This window comes from Amblyomma maculatum, chromosome 11 (assembly GCF_055883805.1).
Source record: "Amblyomma maculatum isolate TAMU_Amacu chromosome 11, ASM5588380v1, whole genome shotgun sequence".
Lineage (NCBI taxonomy): Eukaryota > Metazoa > Arthropoda > Arachnida > Ixodida > Ixodidae > Amblyomma > Amblyomma maculatum.
The window spans coordinates 30,914,503-30,930,354 of NC_139354.1; the positions used below are offsets into that span (position 1 = coordinate 30,914,503).

Here is a 15,852-nt window from a genome sequence, read left to right on the forward strand (position 1 = left end):
AAACGTGAAGCATCAGCACCAGTCTCTCCAGCTACCTCTGCACATTCTCTGCCAGGAGGGTCCTGCTCTCATAGGACGAGACTGGTTATATCAGCTCAGGCTCAATTGGAGTAGCGTTAATTACTTGGGTGCGCAAGACCACCGGGACTTGAAACAAGTCTTAAACCGACATCAGCAGTTGTTCAATGACGAACTCGGCGAAATTCAAGGTGAGCAAGCTCAACTTTCCCTGAAGCCAGAACAGCATCCAAAGTTTTGTAAAGCTAGAAGCATTCCGTTCGCACTGAAAGAAGCGGTGGAGAAAGAACTGGAAAAACTAGTTAGTCTGGGCGTGATCGAGCCCATTTCGAACAGTGCTTTCGCCTCACCAATTGTACCTGTGGTAAAAAAAGATGGCAGCGTACGCATCTGCGGAGATTATAAGGCCTCTTTGAACCCTTGCTTAAACATTGACAGCTACCCCTTGCCCAAGATCGAAGAAATCTTGGCCACACTTTCCGGAGGGCAGGTGTTCTCGAAGATTTACCTGAGTAGAGCGTATCAGCAAGTGGTAATGGACAAGGTTTCGCGCGAGTACCACCCTCAACACGCACGAAGGACTGTATGCAGTAAATCGCTTAGCCTTCGGGGTGGCGTGCGCGCCTGCGATTTTTCAAAAGATAATGGACAACATGTTAAAAGGATTGAAAGGTGTGATATGCTACCTAGATGATATTCTCGTCACGGGCCGGAACGAAAAGGAGCACCTAGTGAACCTGGATGCGTTACTGAACAGGTTGCACGAAAGAGGAGTGCGGATTAAGGCCGAGAAGTGTGAATTTTTGAAACCAGAATTGCAGTTTCTGGGTCACGTGGTCAGTAAACAAGGAATTGCAGCATCACCAGAGAAGGTAAAGGCCGTATTAGAAGCCCCCGTCCCAGCCGATAAGAAACAGCTGAGAACGTTTACGGGCATGGTGACATACTACGGAAAATTTTTGCCAGAGTTATCAACAGTCATCTTCCCACTGAATCAGCTTATGCGCAAGAATGTGCCGTGGGTCTGGAGTGAACAGTGCGACATAGCATTCAAAAAGATAAAAAGGCTGCTAATAAAAACGCCGGTGCTGACACATTACGATCTGGAAGCTCAGCTTCAGGTAGTGTGCGATGCCTCATCTTATGGACTGGGTGCAGTATTATCGAAAGTGGAACAAGATGGTTCCAGGCGGCCGATCGTGTTTGCATCACGCACATTATCGCCGAGTGAACGGAACTACAGCCAGTTAGAGAGAGAAGCGCTCGCCTTAGTCTTCGGAATTAAGAAGTTCCATTACTATATTTACGGTAGAGAGTTCAGCTTGGTAACTGATCACAAGCCTTTACAGACGATACTCGGTCCCAAAGCAGGAATACCAAGCATTGCCGCGGCTCGTTTGCAGAGGTGGGCAATTACGCTGTCTGCCTACCGTTACGATATAGTATATCGTTCAGGGGAAAGCAACGTAGAGGCAGACTGTCTGTCACGTCTACCGCTGCCCGGGAGTGGCGAGAAGGAAGAGGACGACGAAGTAACCGCCTGCTACGCACTTCGGTGGGAGACTTTCCCGATAACAAGCTCGGACATTGCGCGGGAAACATCACGTGACCCTACCTTACGGCAGGTTCTTCACGCGGTAACGGGTCAATGGCCCGAGCGAGTGGCTGATGAGATGAAACCATTCGTTTCAAAAAGACTGGAGTTGTCGGTTAACCAAGGATGTTTATTTTGGGGAATGCGCATTGTGGTTCCCCCTTATTTACAGAAGACAGTCCTGGACGAGCTGCACGAGGGGCATCCTGGAGTAGTGCGAATGAAGGAAGTGGCCCGGAGCTACGTCTGGTGGCCAGGAATTGACGCCGACTTGGAGAGCACCGTGAAAACGTGTGCGGCCCGCCAGCAGCAACGAGCACTGCCTACCCAAGCTCCCCTTCATCCGTGGGCTTGGCCTACGAGGCCATGGGCCCGACTCCACTTGGATTTTGCTGGCCCGTTTCTTCAGCGCAACTTTTTGGTGGCGGTAGACGCTCATTCAAAGTGGCCGGAGGTTTTCCTGATGCCGTCGACCTCGGCAGAAGCTACCATCGGTAAGCTGCGTGACCTCTTCAGCCGTTTTGGATTGCCCGAGGTCATCGTGTCAGACAACGGGCCGAGTTTTGCAGCGAAGAATTTCAGTTATTCCTCAAGATGAACGGAATAAAACATGTACGGTCCGCGCCATATCACGCGTCAAGTAACGGTTTGGCTGAAAGATTTGTACGAACAGTTAAAGAAGCCCTGCGAAAGGACAACAGAGCCCGGCCCATTGATGAGCGACTAGCCAGTTTCCTTCTAGCGTACCGGAATACACCTCACGCAACCACCCAGCAATCTCCGGCTTCGCTTTTGATCGGGCGACCTCTCAGAACACGACTCGATTTACTTAAGCCTAGTACTCGTTCAGTGGTCGAGCAAAAGCAATTTCGACAAACTGGCAGTCGAAGAGAACTTCCGAGAAGTTTTTTCGCTGGGGTCAAAGTGTTTGTGAGGAATTCTAGAGTAGGTCCAAGATGGTTAGAGGCAACGGTGACGTCACGCTCGGGGCCAGTGTCTTAGGTACTACAGGTGACAACACCACGTGGGGTCATGGAGTGGAAGAGGCATCAGGACCACATACGCACAAGGCAGGCAGACCCGGAGGCAACGTCTGCAGACCACGGTTGTGGCGCCCATGGTGAGGACTCCTGTCAGCCGTGGCAACCATCGGGGTCATCGACGGGCACTGATGAACAAAGTGCTATGCAGCCGCCGAAACAAGCAGCGGGCACAGTTGAGGAAGATCCAGGGGCGTTTGCCGCAGGAGGCGGAGTATCGACGGAAGCCCTCGGTTCCGAAGACAACGATCACGACTCGGGGTCTTCTCCTGGCGACAGGGGCTACGAAGCCTCAACACGACATCGGTATCCGACAAGGGAAGGACGTCCGCCGGATCGGTACACATCAGTGCCGTGATTATGTCAACCAACTTTTGGAACTAGAGTTTGAACCGTCCACTTGTTTCTCTTATTTCTGTATAAAAACTAACCGTTTGTTATAAATGTCAACCATGTGTAATGAGAGCATGCATCGTCTAGGGCAGGGGGAATGTAGTATTTGTATCACGATAAGCAAACGGCCAACTCACGGCCACGTGCCGGTATTTGGGCACCGCCCCCTTGCCTGTCTGTATCTCGATATAAGCACATGCGTGTTGGTTTTGCACGGGCAGTCGTCGACCAGCGGGACGTGCGGTCTGACGGCCGGATGACAATAAACCCGAGTTCTTGTTGCACCTCGGCTCCAGTGTCGTTTCCCCTCGCAAGACACGACAGTATACACGTCTGACTCGTATCTAACCCAGAAACCGCGGATTTAATTCCCTTGTCACCTTCCCATTTGACGACTTTGATCAAGTCTCAATCGGATTAAGTGTTGATTGAACCGTGGAAATGAGCCGGATTACACTGAAACTAAAAAGTGTTTTCCAGATCACGAACACTATTTTGACTTGATTGAAGAACACGAAAGGGTGAAATATATTTCAGGGGCATCTGTAAGCATCAGCACATTGAGATGAGAATGCGACAAATGCGTTCAGACGCTTCGCTCGCTGTCTCAAGTTTCGTTACCTTGTGAGAACAAAAACTGCATCACAGCTACCGTATTGACCAGCTTTTATCTTTCTTACAAGGTTGATGAGAGTTTCAGTGGCGTCGACGTCATTTCCGTAGTAGACGACGAATTCAGACTCCTGAAATAAACAGCATGCGTCACAGAAGTCACTACAAGTTGGCAAGAAGAGATAATAGGACTGGCACAAAATGAGCAGGGAAAAAATAAAACATAAGACAATGTTGTGCTGTCAAAAAAAGTTTCGTAAAACTGCCTGATATTTCACTTTTAAAAAAATGTTTCTTAGCCTATCAGAAAAAAATTCGCCAGTTGAACATGCTTAAATAAAGTTTAGGAATATAAGCGGCGGGCTTAACAAAAGACAATATATTTCTTAGCAGCGTCAACGTTACAAACACATCTTTTTTCTTCCTAGTTAATCTCACATATCGAGTACCGATCCATGGGAAAGCAGAGCCTGGTATAGCCAGGAAATTTAGATCAGATAACGTGTGAGGTGCATATCGGATGCGGCACCATAAACAAGAAATACGTTCTAGAACCCATGCTAAATAGCTTATGTCAGTTCACCGTAAATAGTGAGAACGTAAATAGCGTACATACTTACCTTAAGCATATCGATACCATTGAATTGAAATCTTATCCTTGGATCCTTCGTATCAAGATATCTAAGCTTGACCTGGTGACGATAAAAAAAAGAGGGCATAAGCACCTCTCTTTTGGCGATCTATTTCAATGGAAGAAATTTTCAACCTCCACTTCATATTCCAAAGTGCAATCAAAATGTCATGTCCTGTTCCTAAAATGCTGGCGCACAAATGTGCATGCTCAGGTTTCTTCAAAGTGAAATAGGCTTATCTTACGGCGAAGCTGAGATAAGAAGACCGCTAATTAATAATTTTGCATCTCGAAGCATAGAAGCCGAAGAGTGGTAACAAAGTTCAATGAAAAATGCCAAAATATGAAACACTAAGCCCTTATTCACACTTGCGACCAGAGGAGAGGAGCTCGCCACTACCGTGTTCACACTTGCGACAGTCGCCTTCCGAACGAGTTGGGAGTAGGAGAGCTGCTGGGCGATAACAGTGAACGTCGGTAGCTGCCGCTTGCCAGACACTTCAGCTTTTTCAGGCGAGCCGGTACGCATGCCGCGCTCTCATGTTACCAGGAGAACGCCGACGATGAATAGACGGTGTCAATCACCGTGGTGTCAATATAAAATGTTGCACCTGCGTGAAAAACCCATTTCTCAAAAGTTCATGGTACTTACCGGATAGTTCGAATATCTTTCCAATCTCCTCCCAGGCCATATCCTATCTCCCTGCCTTTGTATTCCGGGTACCGTTTGTTGAAAAGGTAGGGGTATTCTTTAATTGCATTGAGAAAGTGCTTGTTCGAGTACTCCGGGATCTCGCTGATTGGTGAAATGGTTTTCGACTAGTAGTCGCGCGACTGGAAATCGAGCAGTGCCCGAACGGCCCGCGGCAGTCGCTTTTCGACCGATGCGATCATTTGCAACTGTCGCTTTTCGACCAAAAAGGTCGCGCGACCGCTGCGAATCGCAAGTGTGAACGGGCTATAAGTGTGTTCTTGTTCAACTTAGTTGCACGCTATACAGGCCCGTACGTCGTCGCATCTTCATCATTCGAGAAATTATGAAAATTGGCTCCAAATGGCAATAAGATTTGTTATCAATTTCTCTTTTAATGTCAAATATTAAGGTTATTTAGGTTAACACATGAATACTGCGGCAACACGGTGGTCCAGAGTCGAGCCTCGGGACAAATTTAGTGCGCAGTTGCCAAAATTTGAAAAATCTTGACAGATTTCCTTCTGAGCCTTAGCATGGATTTCATAAGTGTTTTCTTGTTACACTTTAAACTCAAACCGCTTTTCCTGTGCTTCCTGAAAGCCCAGTTCTGAAACGGCCAAAAATGCGTGTATTTTATGACTGCCAAACCAATTGAAATTACATTTTCCCTTTCTTTTCTTGTCGCTGAGAGCCAATTTTTGTTTCTTATTCCTGAAAGCTGAAGCCTTAAGTTGTAACTAACAAATACGCCTCTACAATAGATTACATCTCTCTTACCGCATTCACCAAAATGGCAACATAGATGATCAGCTCCTCTATCGTGTTGAACGCTCCGCGGTACTCGTCGGTTACAAGGAAGCAGATTTCGACACGGAACGTTTCGGGCTGGTCATTACTTTTATTCCCTGTTTGGTCTGAAAGAGAAAGAAAGGTAGACTTTAGAAAGAGAACGATACATCTAATACATGAGCCTGAATTAGGCGTATATTGCGCTAGCTTCCAAGACAGCTACCAATGTCAGGTCACCTCCCAACTTTCACATTATACCAGCGCAGACAGTTGAGCTAAACATTTTTTTAATCATTTTTTTAATCATCTTGTAACCCCACCGGTGTGGCGCAGTGGTTACGGCGCTCGACTACTGTTCCCAAGGACGCGGGATCGAATCCCGGCTTCGGCGGCAGCTTTTCGATGGAGACGAAAAGAAAGGCGTCCGTGTGCTGTGCGATGTCAGTGCACGTTAAAGAACCCCAGGTGGTCGAAATTTCCGGAGTCCTCCACTACGGCGTCTCTCATAGCTTGAGTCGCTTTGGGACGTTAAACCCCACAAACCAAACCAAACCAAACCTAATCATCTTGTCATTTTGCGGTCCTCACAAAAAGGTATCGTCTTTGCCAAAAGTAACCAGGCTGCAGAGTTCGCTTCTCAGCCGTGTTTGAAGCCCTTGATCTATTCCAAAAGGCAAAAAATGGTCTTTACATATACTAATAAGGACATTTATTTCCGTACAGGTGATTAATAATTTGGCATGTCCTATAAACGCTCAACTACGGGGCTAAAGAGCAAACCGTGCAGCCTGGTTACTTTTGGCAAAGACGGCACATATTCGACAACGCTTGAGAAGTACGTGACTGCTTAGCATACCGTAATACCGTCAATCGTTCTATTTTTGAGTTACTAATTAATTATATGCAGGAAAGGTGACGGAGGAGAAGCATATGTGAAGATGCGACTGAGTCAAATTGTTCTGACGCATGATGGTGCGCGTGGCTTCCTAGCGAGCTGCGCTCTCCGCGGTCTTCGTTCGTTTCGCTTCTGGTGGCAACACGATTTTAGCTGAAGAATTCAGACGGCCTTGCTCTATTTCCACGTGACAAGCCGCCTGCGATGCTGGAAAGAAAACGCCGCCCCGATTTTGACAGATATTTTGCGGTTTTACCATTGCTTTCCGCCTCCATCGAAAAGCAGCCGCAAGGGTCGGGATTCGGTTCCGCGTTCTTGGGTCCAGCTGTCAAGCTGCTTAAGTATCGACGCACCGCGGCGAGTCATAAAAGATGTAGGAACTGGCATCGCAGCATTGCGCGACGACGAGCTGGTGCGCAAGGTGCTCTTAATATACAACACCGCCCTAACCTCTAGCGTTTACATGCCTTTCTCTTCATATTACGGTTTTTTCTGGCTCCATCCTCCAAATATTAATTTGTTATGAAAGGGGGTGTTTACTGTCCTTTAAAAGGGGTAATAGCCCTCTCCAAGTTTCACAGAGAACCACACAAGAGCACAGCCAGTCTAGGCCTCCACAAGCGAGCTCGAGCAGCGCAGCGGCACTTCGTCGTTCTTCTCCTTGTGATCGTGATATCCTCGCCTGGTTCATCTTCGTCTTCATAATATTTTCGCAGAGTTCACTACAATTTCCCCCGGAGCGAAGAGGAGCCATCCTGGCGACTTAGGGTGAGGGCAAGAGGAGCGGATCGTAGTATGTTTTGAGGCGGCTCACGTGCACAGTTTCGCGGCCGCGATGACGCATGTCTGAAGAGGGAGTGAGTGGCTCCACGATGTAATTCACAGGGGAGGTTTGGCGAACAATGCGGTAGGGGCCGTGGTACTCGGTTCGAAATTTTGATGACAATCCCGGAGGGGTGGCAGGAACCCAGAGCCAAACAAGGGATCCTGTAGGGAAAACGTGTGGCGTCTGATCTTTGTCGTGACGATACTTTTGGCGGCCTTGCGATTCCGATGTTAAACTGCGGGCTAACTGGCGGCATTCTTCCGCATGTTTGGCAACGTCTGAAAGGAGTGTCCACTCGGAGGAGTCAGGACGATATGGTAAAATAGTGTCCATCGTGGACGATGCCTCATGCCCATAAAGCAGGAAGAAAGGGCTAAATCCAGTGGTTGACTGCGTGGCGGTATTGTATGCGTACGTCACGAAAGGAAGAACAGCGTCCCAGTTGGTCTGATCAGCGGCAACGTACATTGTGAGCATATCTCCAAGAGTACGATTGAAGCGCTCCGTCAGCCCGTTAGTTTGAGGGTGGTAGGCTGTTGTGGTCCGATGTATGATGCGACATTCGGCCAGTAGAGCTTCAACGACGTTGGAAAGGAAGACGCGTCCTCGGTCACTCAGCAGCTCTCGCGGCGCGCCGTGGCGAAGAACAAAATGATGTAGTAAGAATAGGGCAACTTCACGGGCAGTAGCGGCGGGTAAAGCGGCGGTCTCGGCATACCGGGTGAGGTGGTCAATGCCGACGATAATCCACCGGTTCCCAGAGACCGTGCAGGGAAGTGGCCCGTAAAGGTCAACGCCAACGCGGTCAAAAGGGCGGGCCGGGCATGGAAGTGGTTGTAAGGGGCCAGAAGCACGAGGTGTTGGTGACTTGCGGCGCTGACAGGCGATGCAGGAGCGGACGTATTTGCGAATATAACCGTACATGCCGCGCCAATAGTAGCGTTGAGAGATTCTTTGAAACGTCTTCACTACACCAGGATGGGCACACTGAGGGTCGGCATGGAAAGAGGCGCAAATTTCTTGTCGTAAATGGCGGGGAATGACGAGAAGCCACCGTCGACCATCAGGCATATAATTGCGGCGGTAGAGAAGACCGTCTCGTAGGGCAAAGTGTGGTGCTTGACGGCGTAAAGTCCGAGAAGGCGCAGCGTTTGGAGAAGCGGACACGATGTCGATAAGAGATGCGAGCCACGGGTCTTTTCGCTGCTCCGCAGGCATATCAGCGAGTGTTAGAGACGAGAGGACGGGATCAGCCGCCGAGGAGCAAATAGGTGCGATGGTTAGGGGAGAACGAGACAGAGCGTCGGCGTCCATGTGTTTACGGCCAGATCGATATATAACGCGGATGTCAAATTCCTGAAGGCGGAGAGCCCATCGTGCGAGGCGGCCGGACGGGTCTTTAAGAGAGGACAGCCAACATAACGCGTGGTGGTCCGTGACGACGTCAAACTGGCGACCATACAGGTAGGGTCGGAATTTGGTTAGTGCCCACACAATGGCCAAACACTCCTTCTCCGTAACTGAGTAGTTGCATTCAGCTTTGGAGAGGACGCGACTCGCGTACGCGACGACGTATTCTTGAAAGCCATTTTTCCGTTGAGCCAATACCGCTCCGAGGCCAACGCCACTCGCATCAGTATGGACCTCGGTAGGTGCTGTGGGGTCGTAGTGGCGAAGGATTGGTGGCGAAGTCAAAAGACGGCGCAATGTGGTGAACGCTTCGTCGCACTCGACCGACCACGCAGTTAAGTCACTGTTTCCCCCGAGTAGCTTCGTAAGGGGTGCAATTATAGAAGCGAAATTCCGCACGAAGCGCCGAAAATAGGAGCATAGACCAATGAAGCTTCGAAGTTGCTTGAGCGAGACCGGCTTAGGAAACTCCGCCACTGCGCGCAGCTTGGCCGGATCAGGGCGAACACCTTCCTTAGAGACGATGTGCCCCAAAATGGTCAACTCCCGGGCACCGAAGTGACACTTCTTAAGATTTAGTTGTAGGCCGGCGTCAGTAAGACAAACCAAAACTTGCCGCAAGCGCTCTAGGTGCGTGGCGAAGTCGGTGGAAAAGACAACAATGTCGTCCAGGTAGCAGAGGCAGATGTGCCACTTGAACTTCCGCAAGATGTTATCCATCATCCTCTCGAATGTGGCGGGCGCGTTGCACAAACCGAAGGGCATTACATTAAATTCATAGAGGCCATCCGGGGTCACAAATGCGGTCTTCTCTCTGTCACAGGCGGCCATTGGTACTTGCCAGTAACCGGAACGTAAATCAAGAGAGGAAAAGTACTCGGCACCTTGGAGGCAATCAAGAGCGTCGTCTATACGCGGCAGGGGGTAATTGTCCTTGTGGGTAATTTTGTTCAGGCGCCGGTAGTCAACACAAAAGCGAACTGCGCCATCTTTCTTCTTTACTAGTACCACTGGTGAAGACCAGGGGCTTTGAGATGGACGGATCACACCACGTTTTAGCATGTCCTCAACTTGCTCATTGATCACGCGACGCTCTGCCGCTGACACACGATAGGGGCGCTGTCGAAAAGGCGTGTTAGAGCCGGTCTGAATGTGATGCGCGACTGTTGAAGTGCGGCCGAGAGGAGTGTGGGCGGCGTCGAACGCGGAGCGAAACGTCTGTAAAAGGGCCACAAGCTGCGTCCGGTAGGTGGAAGGAAGGGCGTCATCGATGGCGGTTCGGAAGAAGTCTTCTGGCAACGAATCAGGCGTCGGATCGGACTGCAGAGCATCGATGTAGTTACCACGGTTGGTCTCGGAGGCATCCAGGTCAGAGAGAAGGTGGGCTGGTTCAATAGAACCGGGAGATTCCCCACGTAGTAAAGTAATCGGGCGCGGAGACGGATTGTAGATGAGTAGCTTCGTGAAGCCACGGTGAACATCGAGAACAGCAGACGGCAGCGGCAGGTGCTTGCGGTAGATGAAGGATGCAGACGGCGTAAATAGAACAGTAACGGCTGACACGGCAGGACACGAAAGAGGCACAAGGGCACAAGCTTCTGGAGCTACGTCGACATCTTCAGCGATGGCGAGCTTTTGAGGACACACTGAACGGTTGTCGTCGTGCAGTACGTCGCACAGTGCAGAAAATTCCACTTCAGCTCGGGCGCAATCGATCACGGCGTTATTTTTGGACAAGAAGTCCCATCCAAGGATCACATCGTGAGAACAAGACGACAAAACTACGAACTCTACACTGTACAAAAGACCTTCAATGACGACACGCGCTGTACATGCTGCTAAAGGTGCAATCCTCTCTTCGCTGGCAGTGCGGAGCGACAAACCGTTAAATGGCGTTGTAACTTTTCGTAATCGTCGGCAAAATCGCTCATGAATCACAGACACTGCAGCACCTGTATCGACCAGCGCATGTAAAGACAGACCATCGATAGAGATTGCTATAACGTTCGTGGGCAAAATATGAGGCCTTGAGCTTTTCGCAGAGCACGCAGTTCTCGCCTCATGAACCGCGGAACTTAGTTTCCCTCATCAGCAGGGGGTGGTCGCCGGCGCATTGGTGACAGTGACCTGCGACGTGGAGAAGGAGAACGTTGGGTCGTGTACGAACGCTGTTCGGCGGCGTATGCAGGCGAAGACGGTGCAGAACGAAGCAGCTGTGGGGAGTACTCCGAAGACGCAGGCTCGGGACGCGCAGCCATGCGGTGACGGCACCGACGGGCCACGTGTCCAGGGCAACCACAGTAGTAACAAATTGGGCGATTGTCAGAAGTGCGCCACGGGTTGTAATAGCGCGGAGTCGCAGGATGAAGCGGAGCCGTTTGAGGAAGCGGTGCATGGCGTAGGACAGGCTGCACGGGTGGTAACGGCTCAGGCGGAGGCCGCGCAGCCACTGCCGCGTAGGTCAAAGGGGCTGGGACAGATGGTTGGCTATATTGTAGTGGTGCTCCGACGTATGTCAAGGGAGCAACAGCAGGAGCTTCCGGGAACGTGGGAAGTGCTTCTGCGACTTGGTCGCGGATGACTTGCTGCAACTTTGGCGCCAAAGGAGAGGAAGCGTCAGTACGATGGGGAACGAGGGACAGTTGACGGGCAACTTCTTCTCGAACGAACTGCTTGATTTGTTGCAGCAAGGGGGACTGTTCTGCGTCAGCTGTTAAAGCTGCAAGAGGCTCCTGGTGTGAAAGCGAAGAACGAGTGATTTGACGGCGCTTGCGTAATTCCTCAAAGTTTTGGCATGCACTGATGACGTCGACCACGGTTGCTGGGTTTCTGGCTAGAATCATCTGGCACGCGTCATCGTCGATTCCTTGTAAAATATGACCAGTCTTGGCATGTTCTGTCATTGAAGCGTCCACGCGCTTGCACAGGTCTACAACATCTTCAATATAGCTCGTAAAATTTTCGCCGGGTAGCTGTGCACGGCGGCGCAAGCGTTGCTCAGCGCGCAGCTTGCGCACTGCAGGCCTGCCGAAGATATCGGAAAAAGTGGTCTTGAAAGCAGACCACGAGGAGATATCGGCCTCGTGGTTGCGGAACCACAGGTTCGCAACGTCCGTTAGGTAGAATATCACGTTATTTAATTTGAGACCGTCGTCCCATTTGTTGTGCGTACTGACCCGCTCATATGATGATAGCCAATCTTCCACGTCGTGGTCGCCGGTTCCACTGAAGATTGGAGGGTCCCGTTGGCGCAAAGCTCCAGCGCAGAAGACGGGGGACGAGGAGGCGGTTGGACTAGGAGTGGTAGCATCGGTCATGGCTGTTGTCGGTAGTGTACGGCTGCGAAGCTCCAGGGCGGCAGGAAATCCTGACCTCCACCAAGTGAAAGGGGGTGTTTACTGTCCTTTAAAAGGGGTAATAGCCCTCTCCAAGTTTCACAGAGAACCACACAAGAGCACAGCCAGTCTAGGCCTCCACAAGCGAGCTCGAGCAGCGCAGCGGCACTTCGTCGTTCTTCTCCTTGTGATCGTGATATCCTCGCCTGGTTCATCTTCGTCTTCATAATATTTTCGCAGAGTTCACTACAGTTAATATTTCAAGCACACTTCAGCCGACAATAAAAACGAGTAACATGCAAATGGAGGAAAGAGTCGTGTACTACCTGTACTGCTTACGGCCGCCGTGCCCGCTGCCTCGATTCCTTTTTCCGGTGCTACAAAACAGGAAGGGAACAGCTTAATAATATGTGCAGGTATTTCTCTTCACATTACAATTTTTTCTACCATCGTCCTCCATTTTACCCGATTTGCCTGTATATTGTTCTCTTAATAACTGGCTAGTAAGTTACCCGCGAATTTTATTCATTTTGTCTTTTGAGGGCATCCGGACAGTGCATATTTCGGAACCTTCTTTTGTACTAAGTGATAATTTCATGTACACCCGTGAGCAAAAGTGTTTTACTCCATGCTAACTACAACGATGGCATTTTTTCTGTATAACAAGATGAGCCAGACAAGACTGTTTGGATAAGATGGCAATATATCAAGAAGGGTACCTTATGCATGTCCCAGAAATAACTGCCTCTCTGTTGGAAAAATCTGGCGGGCAGTTTTCTCGCAGCGCGTGGAGTATGCCACTTTCGCTCGCGACTGTACATGTATCTCGCAACGAAAATGGGGATTACGATGGTGGTGGTGGTGGTGATGATGATGATGATGATGATGATGATGATGATGATGAAATAGTAATGTCTTAATAATTTTAAGCACAGTTCCGCAAGCATTTAGAAAGGGTAACATGCAAGTGAAAGAGAGTCATGTAGAATCATTACCTGTACTGCTTCCAGCAGCCGTGCCACCTGTCTGGCTTCCTGTTCCCGTTGATACAAAACAAGAAGGAAACAGCTTATCGATATACGAAGACATTTCTCTTCCCATTAGAATTTCTTCATTTTCCGCTCTCCAAGCAGCAATTTCTTAATAATTTCAAGCACACTTCCGCTGCCAATGAAAACGAGTCATCAGTGAAGAAAAGAGACATGTTAAAACACTACCTGTACTGCCTCCTGCCGCCATACCGGCTGCCTTGCTTGCTTTTTCTGGTGAAAAAATAAATGACAGGGAAATATCTTAGTGACATGGACAGGCCTTTCTCTTGACATGAGAATTTCTAGACTCATGGGCCTCTATAGCGCAGAAAAGTGAAATATTTTCTCTATAGCGCAGGAAAGTGAAATATTTTTTTTTTGTTACTTGAGATCGATGTTGCTTACTCTGGTCGCGCGATATATAGTATATTCCAAAACTATAATAGCTTATTGGTGGCCAGACTCAAGGTTATGGCAGTCGCTGTGGAGCGCAGCGCTTTAATTTTGGGGTTCATCTGATTGAAATCTAACGCTTCGTACAATAACAATCTCCGAAATATTTCTGCACCTGTGTTGCATTGCATATTACTATTATTTTTGTTGTCATATATTTTATCTATAGTATTAATATTTCAGTTTATAATGGTATCATTAAAACTGTACTATATATCACACCATTTCGTGATGATACAAGAAATTTCCTGCTAACGTACGTAAGGGAGGTTTAGGAATAGAGAACCTAAAACATATTGACTATCTTACAGCTGCTTGAAAGCACGGTCCCCGTTTCCCAGGATAAGAGCGATATAGCGAGTTAACAGAATTAAATTAATGGCACCTAGGCTCTGATTTAAAAGATTAATGTTAAATTTCATAACCTTTATCGCCCTTTATTGTTCTGACAGGGGTGAAGTTTACTTAATAATCGATTCGATTCTTTTGCATTCGATACAAAATATGCATAATAATGCATCGACACCACTGCGGTGATGCAGTGGTTAGGGCGCTAGAGTTCCGCGCACAAGAATGCGGGATCGAATCTTGGCCGCAATGGTCGCTTTTCGATGGAGGCGAAAAGCAAGTCGCCCGCGTGTTGTGCGATGTCAGTGCACGTTACAGAACCCCAGGTGGTCAACATTTCCGGAGCCCTCCACTACGGCGTAGCTTTGGGACGATGAACCCCATAAACCAAACTATAATAACAAATACTTGCCATAAAGATCAATAATAATTAACGACTCAGAGACACCTCTAACCTTGAAGAAAAGAAATATTGCACTGAAGGAAATCTGTTAGATCTATTTGCAACAATGAAAGCACTACAGTATGCTTTATAGCATAAGTACTATGGATTAGTGATCACGAAGTTACCAGACCGCTATCGCAGTCAATTGAGCCTGAAATATAACAATTAGAAGCTGCAAGAAAAGCAGCCACTTGCCAGTAGTGGCATGCGAGACCTCGACCACTGAATTTCACATGCCGGTACTCTACCAACCGATCTACAGCGTCTGTTCAACGTTTTACAATTTTGGTTACGTTATTTATGATTTAACCTTGAAAGTGGTCTTCAGCGTCATCCCTATTCAGAGCACCGAATTTAGTGAGTCCTTTGTTCTCTCCAGCGCATCAAGCGCTGGAACTGAGAGTAAGCAAAAAGAAATAATTAGGATGATTACGAGTTCTGAAACACACACCGAGCAGATAACCGCGAACGAAAATTCGGAATAATTAGCATAGAGACAATGTATCCCCTTTTTAAATACCCAGGAGCCGAAAGGAAAGAAAACAATAGCTCACAAACTGTTATGAATTGTTTTGTCTCTACGCACTTTATGGACTCAGAAATACACCGCAGCCTAATAAAAGAAAAATGCTTTACGACGGGTAGTATAAAGTATTTTGTTTTATATAAAGCAGTGTTTACCCGACCTGATTTTCGAACACAAGGCTCAGTGATTTAGTTCTTATGAAATGTTATTTTAGTATTTTGCGTACAGAGTTCAGAGACGTTATTCTTATCGCAGTTCCTGCAGGCGTGTTATGCCGACACGCTCTATGATTTGTGAACTATGCTTTTCTTCTGTGATTTGCTTACGAAAACCAATGAGTATCGAGCACGTCCCACAATTTGAACTTTGGAAGATGTCGAATACGGCTGTTTATAATACATTCTAATTTATTTTATTTGATGAGTGCAGCACATCACTTTCATTATTTTAGCGAGCAGCATAAAATAATCGCCTAATACACCTAATATGTGTTGATTAGTATCAGTGCATGTAATGCACGTTTTTCTTTTGAGTTTGTAAACACCTGGAGGTGGAAGCATGTCGGGCTGCATATCAACAAATATTTTCTTGTTCCTTTTCTACGCTCTGAACTGATTCTAAAATGAGAGTACCAGAATTATTTTCCACATTATCAGCCCGAACCACATTTCGGGAAAGTGTTCCAAAATAATTCTCCTTGAAGAACACTTCAGGTGACCTGAATACAGATGTGAATGATCTAGTTTGACGTACGTGCGGAAAATATATTCCGCTTTCTTGTGAAAAGGCGTGAAACAAGAAATCTACCTCAA

The 15,852-nt window shown here is 48.2% G+C and overlaps 1 protein-coding gene across 2 annotated transcripts in view; it reads right to left on the reverse strand.

Annotated features, from left to right (window-relative positions):
* The window catches only part of LOC146173359 (venom metalloproteinase antarease-like TserMP_B), a 36,299-nt gene extending 22,958 nt beyond the window's left edge, over positions 1–13,341 (reverse strand). Inside the window, exons 1-5 of one of the 2 annotated variants that reach the window (XM_084585633.1) lie at positions 13,233–13,341; positions 12,564–12,614; positions 5,760–5,896; positions 4,278–4,349; positions 3,667–3,788 (exon numbers count right to left, since the gene is read on the reverse strand). In XM_084585633.1, the coding sequence (XP_084441759.1) occupies positions 3,667–3,788; positions 4,278–4,349; positions 5,760–5,896; positions 12,564–12,614; positions 13,233–13,338 (488 nt within the window). In that variant the 5' untranslated portion in view covers positions 13,339–13,341. The remainder of the gene's footprint in view (positions 1–3,666; positions 3,789–4,277; positions 4,350–5,759; positions 5,897–12,563; positions 12,615–13,232) is intronic. The other variant, XM_084585634.1, reaches the window with a different exon arrangement.
* Between the last annotated feature and the right edge of the window lie 2,511 nt (positions 13,342–15,852).